Here is a 16,003-nt window from a genome sequence, read left to right on the forward strand (position 1 = left end):
TGTACACATGAATCATGTTGTACTACCTGTCGGCTATACAGTATTTGGTGTTGGGAAGGGTTTGTGTCTGACACACAATGCGAGTGGCTTTATCAGATCCATACCACAAACACCTCTGTTCTAATTTTGTGCGGTCCTATAACTGTGTGTGTGCTGTAATAGTGTACTGCAAACACTTCAGTATGTCACCAAACCAATTCAACCGAGATGATCAAGAAATTGTCACGAGGACTCTCACTCTAGGGAAGGGGTTGTGCTAAAATGGAACAGAAAGCACCCCAGAGGGCCCTACTTCAGTCAGCCAAATAGTGCACAAAGAAACATAACTTCATAACATAACGTTTCAGTCAACCGTTGATTCGGACGCCATCCCAACCAGTGAGCAGGAGAGCGGAGCGTACTCACAGTGTCTGAAGACTTGCTGCTGGGGTTAGAGTGTGAGTTTGAGCTATGGTGGGTACTGTGGTTGTTTGAGTTTTCTTGTGGAGAATAACTGGTCCCTAAAAAACAGACAAAAAAAGAGACAAAACAAAGAGACGAAAAACAAGGACACGTATTAGGCTAGAGACAGCATGAAATAGGACCTGCAAAAACAATCCCTCCGACACACAACCCGTCCAGAAAAAAGCGTCCCAGGACAACATGAAATACAGATCTCAAAGCACCCACGTCAGGAGGCTACCATTAACCCCAAGTGTTGTTTTTGCTCTGTGCACCATCACTTTGGATGCGATTTGATAAAAGTACAGACTGTCAACTGTAATTGGAGATCCATCCATATACAGTGCGCTGTTAGGAACTGACGGCACCTTTTGAGGGTACCAAAAGTATTTGGACACTCTTGACATTATTTTGTACCAAAGGTAGGCATGTTGGTTTGTATTGTTTATGAATGCATGAGTCATTATGAATGCATAAACTGTCAAGGTCTAATCTTTTACTAAACAGTAATTTACTCTTTTAGTAAACTGTTATATTTTGGTTAAGTTATTTAGCATAGATCCGTCAAGAGTATAATATTCTGCTATTCCACTGACTGATGTCAGCAACGTTTACCTACAGAACCTTTAATCTGGGTTCAACATACAACAGCCGAGACTAGGCTCTAAAATGTTCTGAAGATTCCTCACGTCAAATCTTTTTTGTCAACGAGTTGCAGCTTTAGAACCGAGAAGGCAGTTCTAAAACCACCTATAATGCAGTCTTAGCCGTTGTATGTGAACCCATCTTAAGTTTACATAAGAGTAGAAGACCAGGAACACTTTATCAAGACAGTGCGCTGTCAGTGCGCTGTCACATCATTTTCCCCTTTCCAGACACTGTACATCACTAATCTAAGAGGAAATTTGAAGACTTAATTGAAACCTGATCTCTATAGCACATCTTAAGCTAGAAGCAAGGTCGGCGCCCAAAAGAAATGTGGTCTTACTGTCTTTCAGTAGCTTTTGAAACAAGGGAACACCATATAATAATGATCAGGCAGCAAAATTGACAAAACCAATTCTTGTCTATAGCTAGGGTTGTTAGAAAATAGTTCCAACACTTCAGAAACTCTTAGCAGGAGAGCTTGTCCAGAAAGCTGTTGCTAAACGACCCCAAGTTCTCCTACACAGCCTATCTTCGCCATTCTCTACACTGGCTCCTTGTAGCAGCTCACATCCAGTTTAAAGCTCTGGCACTAGCCTACAGGGTAATGAAAGGAACAGCTCCCTCCTACCTCCAGGCCATGGTCAAGCCCTACAACCCCGCCCGACTACTACGCTCTACTACCTCAGGGCGAGTGGTTGCCCCGTCACTCCAAGGCCTCTATGGTGACTGCTCTTTCCTGTCCTGGCCCCGCAGTGGTGGAATGAACTGCCCACTGACGTCAGGACAGCAGAGTCGCTGCCCATCTTTCACAGCAGGCTAAAAACTCACCTCTTCAAGAAGTACTACTAGGATCCTCCCTCTTAAGCATCTACTGTAGTTATATTTTGCTACTCTTGCACTTTGGTTTCAGCACTAGATCATGCTCTTAGTCAAATGTTTAAAGGGGAGATGCAAGTTCTGGCAAGTAGTACACTGACTACCGACGTTAAATGCAATTATTTAAAGTTGCTTTGGATAAAAGCATCTGCTAAATGATTGTAATGTAAAATAAAGCTGTTATCAGTTAATGGTAGCCTGGGACTAAAGCACCATTAACACTATGGTACAGCCCACACGTGATTGTACATCTACTTGGACAGAGTAGGTGAACCAAGCTCAACTAAGGCCAACATGTTTCTCTTGGGGAAACAATTAAACATTTGCTCTACACGACCCCCCCCCCAATCTGTAGCTGTTCACTCCCAAATAGAAGTCTACCGAAAACAGCCTATCTAATCTGTTATGAAATTGTTCATTGATTCTGAGTAGGGAGGCCAAGGAGAGGACTATTAACAGGCTATTGAGATACAACTCACATACAGGTGATTGAAGCCACCTATCAAAGTAGTTGTGTTCCATTTCACTGCCATCTGATCAGTATTCTGCTCAAGACTAAGTTAAATGTGATTCATCGATCTTTTCAGCATTAGCTAACATCCATGTATACAATTGGGGCCTTTAAAGTAATGTTGCACTCAAAAGGTCTTCAATTAGGTATTCATTGCACCCACTGAAGATAGTGACACCATATAAGAGTTCTGAGGTCCCTTGAGTGAAAGTTTAAAAGAACGACATACTACTGGCTTCGTCTGGGGTCGCTGTGCAAGGAATGGAGACTAATGTCAGGCTCACAATACAGGACTTTTAAAATCCCAACCGATTTCGATAATCGGTATTAGGATAATCTTAACAGATGTTCTTCTCGGGAATCTCAAACATGCACACACAAGATTTGAAAATAATGGCTCATCACACACTACAGAATATTATATTGCCTGAGGGAGCAACAAACCACTGCCTTGTTTGTAGTGACGTAATAATCTAAATATCAAACATGTTTGATATTATCAAACAAGCCCTAATGGGTCTGCAAGCCGATCGGGAGGTATAAGATTGGATCTGTAATCCCCTCATATTACAAGATAATCTGGGACAAAACCTCGGTACCGACCAAGGTCCCAGACCAGATTTCTCCTCCGATTGTCGGGAGGGGTGAGACGGGGATAAATCAGCCCAAAAATCCTGTAGTGTGAGCCCAGCATAAGGGGTGTAAACGGCTGTAAACAGCTATTGGATTTACCCAAACACAACATACAGTACACACTTACTCTTGGTTATGGTTATCATACAAGTCTGGGTTCACCAGATACAGATTAGGGCAGGTGCTATACTAGCCCTCTAATTTATAGACTGATCTTAATCTGTGAGAAACTTTATTGCAGATGTACATGCACTTACTGTGTGTTCTGGCATCAATGTTAGAGGAAGGTTGAGCAATCCCAGATTTAATGTCTCTGATATAAAATAGTCCTTTCAAAATATGCATGCGACTTCATACTTTATATAAAACACAGAATTAGCAACGATCTATTCCCAGATACAATACTTAAGTCTACAGCACTAATTCAATTGATCACAAAAGTTCATTGCTTCCTTTAGATCAAAAGTATGATTTACAGTAGAGGAGAACTTGAAGAAAAGAAATCGAACTGCTTTAGTAGGCTATTTCAGTCAGACATTGAAAACTATTTAAATCTGATTCACGCTCATTTCATCCATCAGGTGCTTCTCACCTCCATCCCTCTCCCTGGCCCGGTGTGTGTGGACAGCCTTGGCCCTGGCGTGCCCCGTGCTGTCCATGTGTTTGGTATCTGGGCTGTCTGATCGCCTGAGCATCTTGCAGGGAGGAGTGGCGTCTGCAGACTCTCGCATCTTCTCATGACGGTGATCCCCGGCGGGGTGACTCTTCGATGAGTACTTGAGAGTCTGAAAACAAATCATGCACGTCAACAGCTAGTTTATATGATGGAAAATCCATCAGTAAGTCAGTGCGTGGAGCACATCTTTGACATTAAAAAGTGGTCGTTTTCAGGCGACCTTGCGACAGAAAGTAAGTATCTGGTAACACAAGAATACAATGGACCCGGACCAAAGAATGTGATGCTCTATTGTACTCATATATAATATTTCAGCGAATATAGATAGTTAGTCAAGTCGTGACTTGTTATGCTTTATAGTAGAGCTACTGGGTACTACGACACAAGCTTTATTAACGTTGCACTGCATAACTGCACCAAATGTATATTTATTAGTTAGCCAGCTAAACGACCTAATCCCAAACTACTCTAGCACTAGATTAGTAGATTAGCTCGCTACTAGCTCATAGCTATCCAGATCACATCGATTATCGAACGTGTATCAAATGAATCGTGTTGCGCCATTTCAACGTATTTTCTCTATTGATTATGTTAATGGACAGAATAAAATTATGATTATTAACCGTTGTAACCTAATCGCAAACACATCACATATTTGACACTATATAAATTGGATAATTGTATATCTAGTGCTAGTGTTCTTGATCTTTGCTCGTCTATGTCGTAGCTAGCTAGCGCTAGCTAACGTTAGTGCTATGACAGATCAGGCCTTGCTCGGAGCTCTCATAAAACTCGCTACTGAACGTGTGCAAAATGTATAAACTCGACGTTAAAATGTGTACACATCATCTAAGGAATATAATTTATGTATTGCCAATCGTACTTCACTGTTCTTTGCTCAAACGCCGAAAGATATTACCTACTTTTACATTTATTTTTCGCACCAAGGCCTGTTGTGCTTTCTAGAAGCCTGCGCTAGAGTATCCATTTTAATCTGATTTGTTGCTAGCCAGCTAGCGAGCTATGAAGTACCTGGTAGGGCTGAGAATCCCTTCGGTCGCACCTACAAACACAAAGAAAAGGTTGTTAAAATATATTTCCGCTTTATCCGTATAAAAACAGTTTGTAGCTGAATTCTACAACAGCTGAATTGGCTTCTATAAGTTTCCACTTATTTTGGTTTCAATAAAAATGGCGGATTGTCAAAGCGCTACAAGGAAAGAAGGAAAATCTGAATAAGTAACGTTAGAGCTGTTTACCCATCGCTGAGTCTCGGTTGTTTCCTTGCATACATTACCATCAATGCCGTGTTAGTGTGTGTGGAGTGGATGTGAAAGATGGACTGTTGTATGCTATTTTGTTGATTCAGCAATCTGAAACCGTCTATTATCTCAATAGTTCAGAATACGTGAGTCGGTTCTCTGCTTCGCTAAATCGGTAGAGCGCCCTCAGTCCATCTCCCACTCGCACACAGCAGCGAGCTATGATGCCCCTATCTACGGAGAAGCACAGCGCACACTGGCTGCAACCAAGGTTGCCAGGTTCATTCAGCAACTTCCGCCGTCAAGAGATCAGATGTTCAATCAATGGTTTAGAGACCCCCGGCAAGGACCCCTACAAGGGTTTAACATCCTCACTCTCAAGGACGGGTTTAAAATAATATTTGTCTTGGGGCTGTTAGATTTCTAGTTTGAGGCTCAGATATATGATGGATAGACCATTTCCAAACCTGCAACATTTGGATGTAGCTGCGCCCCCGAGAGCTATCCTCACTCTCTCCATTACTGTCTGTATCAGGGCTGAATTTACCATTTCAAGGAAAGGCCAAAGTGAGTGAGTTGTATTTGCAGTGTCATTGGCATATGGTCATATATGTTTTTTCTCAATTAGTGTCATACCTCTAGGTAAAGAGATAAGTGATCAGAATCAGATTTATTTTGGCCAGGTAGGGTTTTCACAAACCTACCTGGAATTTGCTTTGGACTATTGGTGCATAGCAATAAATAAACAAGGTGCAAGGACAAGACAGGGCAGTGCTAAATACAACAGTGAGGGTTTTGCACTATACTGTCTTAAAACCAAACTCCACCCAGCACTTAGAGCTCTAAACAAGCCTCTCCTATATGAACGGTACATGCAACTGCTGTCTCTATTGTTCTGAGCTGCTCCAGATTCAGCCTTTTCCATCAAAGAACTCCTACTCTAGGGCCAAAATAGTCACATTCTCACATTTGGATAGCTTGGTGCATCGCCCTACAGAGGCAACTGGGTTCAATTCCCACATGGACTATCTCATGGGCCTTTCTGTGTGGAGTTTGCATGTGCTCCCTGTGCTCACTTGGGTCGGGTTCTGTCCACACAGAGCCCCAATATGAAAAACATGCATAAGAACAGATGCTCTCCAGTCCTGTCCGTGACCAGGACTTGGATTGAGCACTTGGATTTGCCCACAGCCTGGATGGGAGAAATGCAGAGGATAAATTCCACCGATGATCACTGTAAATGCATGTTTGTGTGTTGTGTGTCGCCTCTCACTCGCGTGTGTTGTGTGTAGTTGCCATGTGGCGAATTAACGATCCTCCAAGGTCCAGTAATGATTATTATTGTTAGTAGTAGTTTTATTTGACAACTGATTACAACTGAGCTGTTGACTTGCACATAAAGGGGGTTCGTTAGTTTTGGCAACCCTAATTGCAACCACCCGCCCCCTCCCACAGCTACATACGGGACACTGTGGTGTTAAAATCGGCTAAACTCGGCAGCCCTCATCCGGTTGCCGAGCAAAGTTGCCAACACCGCTGGCTGGCTGGCCGGAACATTTTAGCCTCGCCATCCTTTTCACTTTATTTTTTTCATGGAAAGTAGGGCTACATTTTTAGCTGTTCTGTTTTTTTTTTGCTATGACCTGAACACTTCATCCAGTTTCACTCAGGCGAGCTTTTCTGCTTCCTTCTAAAGTTGTACTTTAGCCTATATTGCTGGTCATAGGCTAGGCTACTAATTGAATACTGATGCGGTGATTTTCTGTTGGCTTGACCTGCCTATCAGGGAGTGGGGGCGTCGAGACAGAGGATTTGGCTACCTGTAGGCAACTTGTTGCCGTCTCCGTTTCTAGGGTCTCAAACTCGCGGCCCGCCACACCACCATCCGGCCCGCTACATGATGTCAAAAATATAATGTAATCCGGCCCGCAAAATAATTTTTGCAGGTAGGCCTACAATGCGAAATTCAAGTCGCTCAAACGTGGGGCGCAATTCTGTTATTGTGCGCAGCGCGCGAGGTGAATGCTGCACAGTCACAGGTGCAATCAATCCGCACGCGACTATGAACTATGAACGGAATGCAGCTAGTCCCCGAGAGGCTGTTTTCATGGTTAACTAACGTTAGGAACACAGGCAGTTTCAAGGAATGCAAAGAAGCAGTATTTTTGTGGAGTTCAATTGAAATGCTACCTGTCTGGTATGCAAGAACAAGTCGCCGTTCTAAAGGAATATAATAAGAGCTATTACTAAACATGGAGAACAGTGTCATAGGGAGACGAGAGGAAAAAACGAGCCACACGGCCGAGAGGGCTAACGTCTCAGTCTTTCAAGATAATATATTAGTAGCCTAAGCTACTGTATTCAAGTGTCTGGTAAGAAATGGAAACAAACATAAACATTAATAAATGCAAGTACAGATCCAGGGCAGGCTTATGACTTGGCTTATGTGATGCAGCTAAAACAGAATAAAGTAAAAATGTAGGCTATTCAAGATAAAATAAAATAAAAGTAAGGAAAAAAGATTTGCAGCACTAAATGTTAAAATATATTAAAATGAATGGAAACCGGTTTGAATTTGTATGATGAAAATGTTAGTTATGGAATAGGCTTGCAACATTTAGTGACTGAGTTGTGAGTCTAGTTATGGAAATTAAAAATGACATGTTCCGAAATATTGCACTTTCTTATAGTTAGTAGGCTAGTAGTTGAAGTTGACATTGAAGTGGCCCTCCTATGAGTTGACGATACCAGCAGTGGCCCCAAGCCAATTTGAGACCCCTGGTTTAGTAGTAGGCTATAGCCTACCATTTCATTCTCCCTTCCTTGTCGATGGAAATAACTGGCCAAACGGAGCAATTAGGCCTACAGCTCCCCAAAAAGTCCAGTAGCCTAAACCATATAGCCTATGTCATCGTTTTTCTAATCACCTCAGTAGTCCTCCTGGGTTGGGGGCAACACATTTAATTTAAGGTTCGCCTACTACTGGACCGAGGAGGCGATGCCAGCCTGACGAAGGGACACCACGACCTCTACAGGGCTTTCCAGGACTACCGAGCACGATTTGCCGCAACATGCTGTTGCCGAGAGGAGGCAAATGTCGTCCAACCAGACGCTGCGGACTTCATCGTGGCAGCAGATAACCACATTCAGGTTTAACATTTTGTTTATTTATTTTTTACTTAATTTGAAACCAATATCTTGTCTAGGCATGTTTTCTTTGTAGCCCAATTCTCAAATTTCTCTGCAGTCTATCATCAGTGGCAAAGAGAAGTGAAAGTGGCCTGACAAATGTTCCTAGCATTCTGCCAAGATAGTGCCAGCCTGATATCATACAGAATTGCCAACTTTTTACACTCCATTGAGAATAAGAATCAGTCAACAAGACTGCAGTCCATCATGTGCTGGTGGACATTGCAGATAGGGAGCAGTTTAACCAGACTTCAACAGTGACTTCCACAGTGGCAAGGTCCAACTCATTATTAATGTCCTTTTATTCCAGAGGCACCCGCTCAGTGGCCTTGTGGTTAGAGTGTCCGCCCTGATATTGAGTTTAGGGGTTAGATCCCCGGCCGATCAAAGACTATAAAAAATGATACCCAATGCCTCCCTGTTTGGCACTCAGCATCAAGAGTTGGATCAGGGGTAAGTCCATGCGACATACTAGCATCATGTCCAGGGGGTGTACTTATACTTCAAGCTGCCTCACGCTAAGGAATCAGGAGATTAGCTCCTGCCCTGTGGGCCGTTTGAATCAAGAACCATTGGTAAGGCTACTTACCGTACCTTTTTCCAGAGGCAGGTCTCATGTTTTAGCTGTGCATTGTGTCAGATTCACATTAAAATGTCAAATAGTTTTATCCATAATGCTAGGTCATTCATTGCTTAAAAAAGGTCTTTGTGGTCATTATTATAGAAAAGACACAGTTGATTTGGTTGTAAAGACTAAACATGCAAATTGATACTGGCTTACTTGGGGTAGGATCTATTCAGGTCTTTTTCTGGCCCATCACCTGTAAAGGCTGTGCTAACGACCCTGCTGAGCGAGATATATCTCTTGGCATAGTTGTTAGCACATCTGACTTCAGATCGCAACGTCGTAGGTTCTAGTCCCTCCCTGGACATTCCCTTAACATGGGTTAAAGGAATGAGTGTGACAGAAAACACAACACAAAGTAGGGCTGTCCCTAACGACTATTTTTCTAACGATTAATCTAGCGATTATTTTTTCGATTAGTCGATTAATCTAACGACTAATTTAACGGTTATTCTAACGATTATTTTTTTACTGTTCGATTAATATATCACTTAATTTTCCCCAAATAAATGTCAAAAACTTCTCTTATTAACATTTCAGTATTTTATTCAATTATTCTTGTACAAATATATAAATTATGCTTCTGCACTGCAGAGCAATATTCCACAACAAAAAAAATCCTCTCTGTCTTACAGTCCAACATAAAATATAATATTATGAAATATAAAAGTTAACTTCAAATAAAAGGAAAAGTGCAAGTAATGCAGTAGGCAAGTTCAAGTCATTTTCAGGAGGAATACCAAAATAAATACCAACATAAAATCCTCTAATTAGTGCAATTCGAGTGCAATTCTAACCGGAATACAGTAACTATACCTCTCAGTAACAATAACGATCTCAGTAACAATATAACATTCTCCCCCTCTCTGTGCTCTCCCTCTCCCACGCTCCTCTCTCTCCCCCCCTCGCCTTCTCTCTCTCCTCCTGCCTCCTCTACTCTCTCCTGCGCTCCTCTCTCCCCCTCCCCCTCACTCCTCTCTCCCCCTCTCTCTCCCCCTCCCCCGCGCACCTCTCTCCCACGCTCCTCTCTCCCCCTCTCCCTCGTCTCCTCCCCTCTCCCCTTCTCTCTCCTCCTGCCTCCTCCTCTCTCCTGCGCTCCTCTCTCCCCCTCCCCCTTCTCTCCTGCGCTCCTCTCTCCCCCTCCCCCTTCTCTCCTGCGCTCCTCTCTCCCCCTCCCCCTCTGGTGCGCTCCCCTCTCTCCCCCTCCTCTCTCTCGCCCTCCCCCCTTCGCTCTCTCCCCCCCTCTCTCCCTTCTCCCCCCTCCACCTTAGGCATTACTGTGGAGGAATGTGAGCATGTCCACATCTCTTTCTTTCTTTCTTCTCCATCAAATTTGTGAAGTGGTGCCTGGAGGGAAGTGTATACCCTGGGTGAAATGTGTTGATCATCTCACGGAAGCCTTGACCCTCCACAATAGCAACAGGTCTCATGTCCTTGACGATCATCTGTAAGATGCAGTTAGAAAGCTGAGCATCCATCTGGGGTGTGCATGGAGTTGTTCTTTTTGTGGAAAAAGTCCTCCACACTGCTTTGCCTCCTGAAAATATTAAGCACATTAGTTAATTAAATAGCTAATGCTAATAGTGGCATATTTAAAAATAAGACTAGTTTTAATGTTTTCTCAGGCGAGAAAGTAACCATGTAGATTCCCAATATGTGGTCAGTTTATCCAAATAACCTCTGTTTTCGGAGATTTTAGCACACCGTTCTTCAAAAGCTCCGGTAGCTTCCCTGTTGCCTAGCAACATTTGCTTGTAAACAAAACGCTCTGCGCCCTACCTCGCGCAAAGCACACATTTCTTATCATGTGTAGGCCCCTTAATTTCCACCTCACTGCTATGTTTAGCCAACTTGAATGCCAACATGGCATTTAGAAGTCTGTCCATCACCACAACACATAGCTAGCTAGTAGCTACATGGCTAGCTAACGTTACTCTCGCTGCTATGTTATGATTTGCTAAATTGATGCTAACGTAGCCATTTAGGTGCGAGCACCACAATGACAATAGGCTACCGTAGCTAGCCAGCTACATAGCTAACGTTACTAACACCAGAAGACATACAAACTGTGGTGAGCTACATTGCTTGTGTAACATTAGCTAGTAGCTATCCATTTTTCACTCATACACGGCCGGAAAAGTGAACAGAAATACAACGGTGACTTACGGTGCTATCTTGCGGCTGTCTTCACAAAGAGCTCCGGGATGCTTTCGCTTCAAGTGCTCGTTCATTGCAGATGTACTGCTGTGATAAGCCATTTCAATTTTGCACAGTTTACAGAGCACCACATTGTTCGGTTTTTGTCTGAAGTACTCCCACACTTTGGACGATCGTGGGCGAGGTTTTTTAGCTGCCGGCTCTACTCCGGGGACCTCCATGTTTCCACTGGTCGCAGCCATGTTGTTTATTTGCGACGCACATTACGCAAGTCGACGTATTGACGTAGTCGCGACGCGTCGTCCCAGCCCTAACACAAAGGGAAATGAAGTCTGTCACATATGCAGCACATTGAACACTAACAAGTGCTTTAGGCCTGTGCAGATGACAGCAACTTTTGTCTCCAGCTAACTGATGGGAAATTAAACTTGAAGCGGACTACACAAGTACTACAGTCAAGCACAAACGCACATCTTTGTGTGACTTTTGTGACTTTATAGTGTGGACGCAGAAACATTCTGTTGTGGGTTTGGATCATGCCAGATGTGGACTTCTGGACGACACTTGTGACTCTCCCTTGCTCTTTGTGTCTGTCCCGTGTGTGTGCGTGTGTGTGTGCGCGCGCGTGCGTGTGTATATATGTGTGTGTCTGTGGTGTGGGTGTGTTCCCCTTTCTCCCTCTCTCCCCTGGCTCCTGTCTCCTACTGCAAACCTGCTGTATCCTGTTGCCATCAGAGCCTGTCTCTACCTCATCAGCTGCCATTAAGAACCGGGTTCTCACTGTGACTCACCGCCAGATCACTGCCCTACCCCAGTGGTTAACTAATGACTGTAGCCCATAGTAGTGTTGCCATCTACCAGTGTTCCTCCTTGTGATTGCGATCCATAGCCTTGTGAGACCATCTTGATCTCGCCAGCTCACATTCTATTTGTCTCGCAAATCAGCTTGGATACTCTCAATAGAGATCAGTTTGTGCCAGATCGGAAAACGATCTAGCCAATCAGTGTTCTAAGAGGAAATACAAACAGCTATGCTGAGTGGGCTTAGGTGTGACGACAGTGAGGAGCTGTTGAAGTTAGTGTGAGTTCATCCAGTCATCTGCCAAGTATTTTTGAAAGTGCCTGCCCTTTTCCAAACAGTTTCCAATGGATAGTTCCCAGATGGTTAGGTGAAGCAGCCCATCATAAAGATGTGACATGGCTACTTTATGTTCAGGCTATTTGATATGACAGGATCTAATTGTAATCAAATTGTAGCTAGCTACTGTAGCTAGCTAACTTGGTGCTAGTCCACTAACTTAGGCGAATCAAACTATCTGGCGTGTCAGATTATTTTATCCCAGTGCCTGTTCTAACCATGTTCTCCTGTGCCCCAGGATCATTGCCTCACTGCCTGCCGCCCTCCCTTGCCCAGTGCTCGCCCACGCCAACCACCACCTCAAGCCCTTCATCCGCCAAACACTCCACACCCCTTTGGACTTTCCAGTAAACACTCCCTCTTTGGGTTTACCTTTCAACTGCCTCCTTCAGTCCTGCTTTTGGGTTCTACAAACACTAGCTAGCTCTAACACCCGACAAAGGCACAGAGTTTTCTCCCAGGAAAAGGTTTCTCTACCTGAGCCTGCTAATCAATAATAAGTTACACAAATATAGATTCAGAGTTGTAGTACTTTCTCATCATTTATTATGGCAATGTGGTATAGAACATGAATAACACTGTTACATCACTAGGGGGTTTATGTCAAAGGTAGTGTAACTAGATGGTTTCATTTTCATAACACATATTACTCAAGGCACAGCACACTGATTTTGTCAAGGAAAATCACTTCCTTGCCTTCAGAAGGACGCATCATGCCCACTAGTGTAATGAAGGTACGCAGTCAGGATGACAGTGTAGCATTCCATAGGCTGGTTTGCCTTAGAAAAACACAATGATCAATGGATTAGATGAAAATGAAATTAAAACTCATGTGGAAGATTATAGCCTCAATTCGTCCCTATGTGACTTCAGAGAAACGGGATGAGGGGAGGCAGAGTTTTGACCTAAAGTTGTCAACCTTTGTTTAAAGCTACATGAGATAACTCGGCACTTTGGCAGCCCCTCTGGTCACGATAAAATCAGCACTGCGTTTTAAGAACCACACTTCCCACAATCCCCCACTCACTTGCTGTAAAGATGGGGGGGGAAATTACAACAAACGCGCGTGGCGCAGACTGGATTGGAAGATTGTAGCTGCTTTCTGGAAGGATGGTTTCAATGCAGGTAAATACCAGTCTTCTTTCTTTTATGTGCATGTAGATTTCGTTTCAAGCAAAACGTGTCACTTCCGTTTCCACCACAAGATTTCCCGCCAGTGTAGTAGCCGGTACACCGAAATTCTAAAATAATACATTCACAGGGTCTCATACGGAAGAGCATTAGGGCCAACAAGCGGAGTTTTTTTTTTTAAGCTTCTGAGTTTAAAGGACAATGCTCGTTTTTGACAACCTGGACCTTATTTACGACATATTATAAGACGTTTGACTCACCGAGATCCCTTTGGTGTAGTTCGGAGGTCTGTAGAAGAAATGTAAAATCCAGCGCGAGCCAGTATATCCATGTAATGGCGGTGATCGGGGCAACGAGAATGCAGCTTCTAAAAATCTATTTTCTGCCGCGAAATGGTTGTTTTCATCAATCTGTCTGGATGAATCGCTAGTTGTGCTTACATGGAGAGCATAGGCCTGTTGTGGTATTTCCCATGCCTCTGTAATATGATCTTTAGAGAGTCGTTAGACACGAAATAGCTTCCTCACTTTCTCCAGCACGCATGCGCACAGCGTGCTGGAGCAACGATTGCGCGCTGTGCGCATTAGTGCTGGAGCAAGTGAGGAAGCTATTTCGTTTCGAAAGACGTTTCTAAGGATCATGGCATGTGAAAACCACAACAGTTATGCTCTATGTAAGCACAACTAGCGATTCATCCAGACAGATTGATGAAAACAACCGTTTCGCGGCAGAAAATAGATTTTTAGAAGCTGCATTCTCGTTGCCCCGATCACCGCCATTACATGGATATACTGGCTCGCGCTGGATTTTACATTTCTTCTACAGGCCTCCGAACTACACCAAAGTGATCTCGGTGAGTCAAACGTCTTATAATATGTCGTAAATAAGGTCCAGGTTGTCAAAAACGAGCATTGTCCTTTAAAGTCAGAAATTCTGACTTTAATCTCAGACATTCTGACTTTAATCTCAGACATTCTGACTTTAATCTCAGAAGTTATTTCTGACTTTTTTCTCAGAAATTCTGACTTCTCAGAAGCTTAAAAAAATAAACTCAGTTGTTGGCCCTAATGCTCTTCTGTAGTCTCATGCAGTCTCATGTCACAAATTATTTTTGCGGTCTTGCTAAGGCCAATTCATAAATGGCAAGTAAAAGTGAATATTGAACCATAAAGTTCTCATTGAGCTTTAACAACAACAAAAATCAATGAACTTGTTGCACTGCTGCTCTGGTTTCAATAGGAGAGAGGATTTGGGGCTTTTATAAACAGGTGGCTCTTTCAGGACAGTAGGTCCAGCTTGTATGTAGCCTACCCAAGGTGGTCAACACAGCATCTTCATCAGGTCGTCCACAGATGGGCCTCCCATCTTTGTCTCCAGTTATCCCGGTCCTCCATACACCTGGCGATCTCATCGGTGGTCTCCACTCCTGCATCCATCTTTATTATATCCACGAATGTTTTGGTAGGACGTCCTCGCGACCGCACCATGTAGATGGCTCCCATAACACCAGGCTGCTGGCCGGAAGCTCAGTGTCTGTAGCAATGCCCAGCCAGCCTCATTCTCAACACAGCATGTGTACAGTATGTACCCAAGGTGGCCAACACACACACGTGAGATGGAGTCCCTGTGCCATCATCTGCACCACCAACACAGTTCTCTGTCATCCACATTCTGGTCTGGACACAGAGTGCTGCAGTTATGACCTTCAGTGTGTCATCTCTGTTCCCTGGCTGAAGCACCTGTCCTTCACTTCACACCGTAGCCAGAGTTTTTACCAGCATGCAAAAGAAATGTGTGGAGCAAGGACATTACAAGGACTGGCTTTTATTTGTATAGACAGTATACCCCCCCCCCCCTCCGGGATTATGTATAATATATGCTGTAATACATCCATGCCTTCATTTGTATAGTTTTATGTAATTTGTAATTTTTGTAAAATTTATAAAATACAAATTGAGCACATCATGGTGCTGGCAGCAACATTTCACTGTATGCCGTAGGCTACTATAGAACGTGACAAATAAAATCTGAATCTGTCATCGAGGTTCCCCCTGGTGATCAGCTGGACACCATCTTGTCTACCACCTTTCATTGCTGAACTCTTGATTCAATTCAAAATATGACAGGATTTTATAACTATAGATCTCTTCTCCATCCTCTTCTGTCCCTCCCCTGCTCTACTATCTGGAATCTTTTCTGTAGGTTTGACGGGATCATTTTAAGGTAGAATGCTTGGCTTTGTTTTAGGGGTGTTTTAACGTAGTGGACTGACTGGTTCATCTAGTGGACTTTGCCTGGACTGTGGAATCGGTGTAGATGTGTGGTTCACACCACTAGGGCTAGGGTTGTGTTTCCACTCAAAAGATAAGGGAGATTTGGTACTTCGCTGAAGAGGCTGTGTCTCGACTCTAGTTGCACAGCACCATCTGTAGGAGACGTGTCCTGATGTTTCTCTCAAACGTAATGATGTGGTACCCCCTGCTGACAGATTATGAAATAACATCTATTTAATCGTTGCTTGTTCAAATTGATTTATATAATTTTGTGTGTGTGTTAAGTGATCCTCGTTTTTAAGAATTACAGGCATTCTTGTTACTTTTATCAAATTGGGTTTTATTTCAGACCATTCCGTCAGGTCTTTCTGACCCTGAACTAATAAAAGTGGTGAGAAATTCTTCCCAATGATAACCCGAATGTGAGCACACTCCATATGAGC

The 16,003-nt window shown here is 43.5% G+C and overlaps 1 protein-coding gene across 3 annotated transcripts in view; it reads right to left on the reverse strand.

The window, feature by feature from the left end:
• The window catches only part of waca (WW domain containing adaptor with coiled-coil a), a 39,832-nt gene extending 34,585 nt beyond the window's left edge, over positions 1 to 5,247 (reverse strand). For all 3 annotated transcript variants that reach the window (XM_084443018.1, XM_084443017.1, XM_084443019.1), the window contains exons 1-4: positions 5,045 to 5,247; positions 4,818 to 4,848; positions 3,702 to 3,894; positions 406 to 500 (exon numbers count right to left, since the gene is read on the reverse strand). In XM_084443018.1, coding sequence (XP_084299144.1) covers positions 406 to 500; positions 3,702 to 3,894; positions 4,818 to 4,848; positions 5,045 to 5,085 — 360 coding nt within the window. In that variant the 5' untranslated portion in view covers positions 5,086 to 5,247. The remainder of the gene's footprint in view (positions 1 to 405; positions 501 to 3,701; positions 3,895 to 4,817; positions 4,849 to 5,044) is intronic.
• Between the last annotated feature and the right edge of the window lie 10,756 nt (positions 5,248 to 16,003).

This window comes from Borostomias antarcticus (genome assembly GCF_949987555.1).
Source record: "Borostomias antarcticus genome assembly, chromosome: 9".
Taxonomy (NCBI): Eukaryota; Metazoa; Chordata; class Actinopteri; order Stomiiformes; family Stomiidae; genus Borostomias; species Borostomias antarcticus.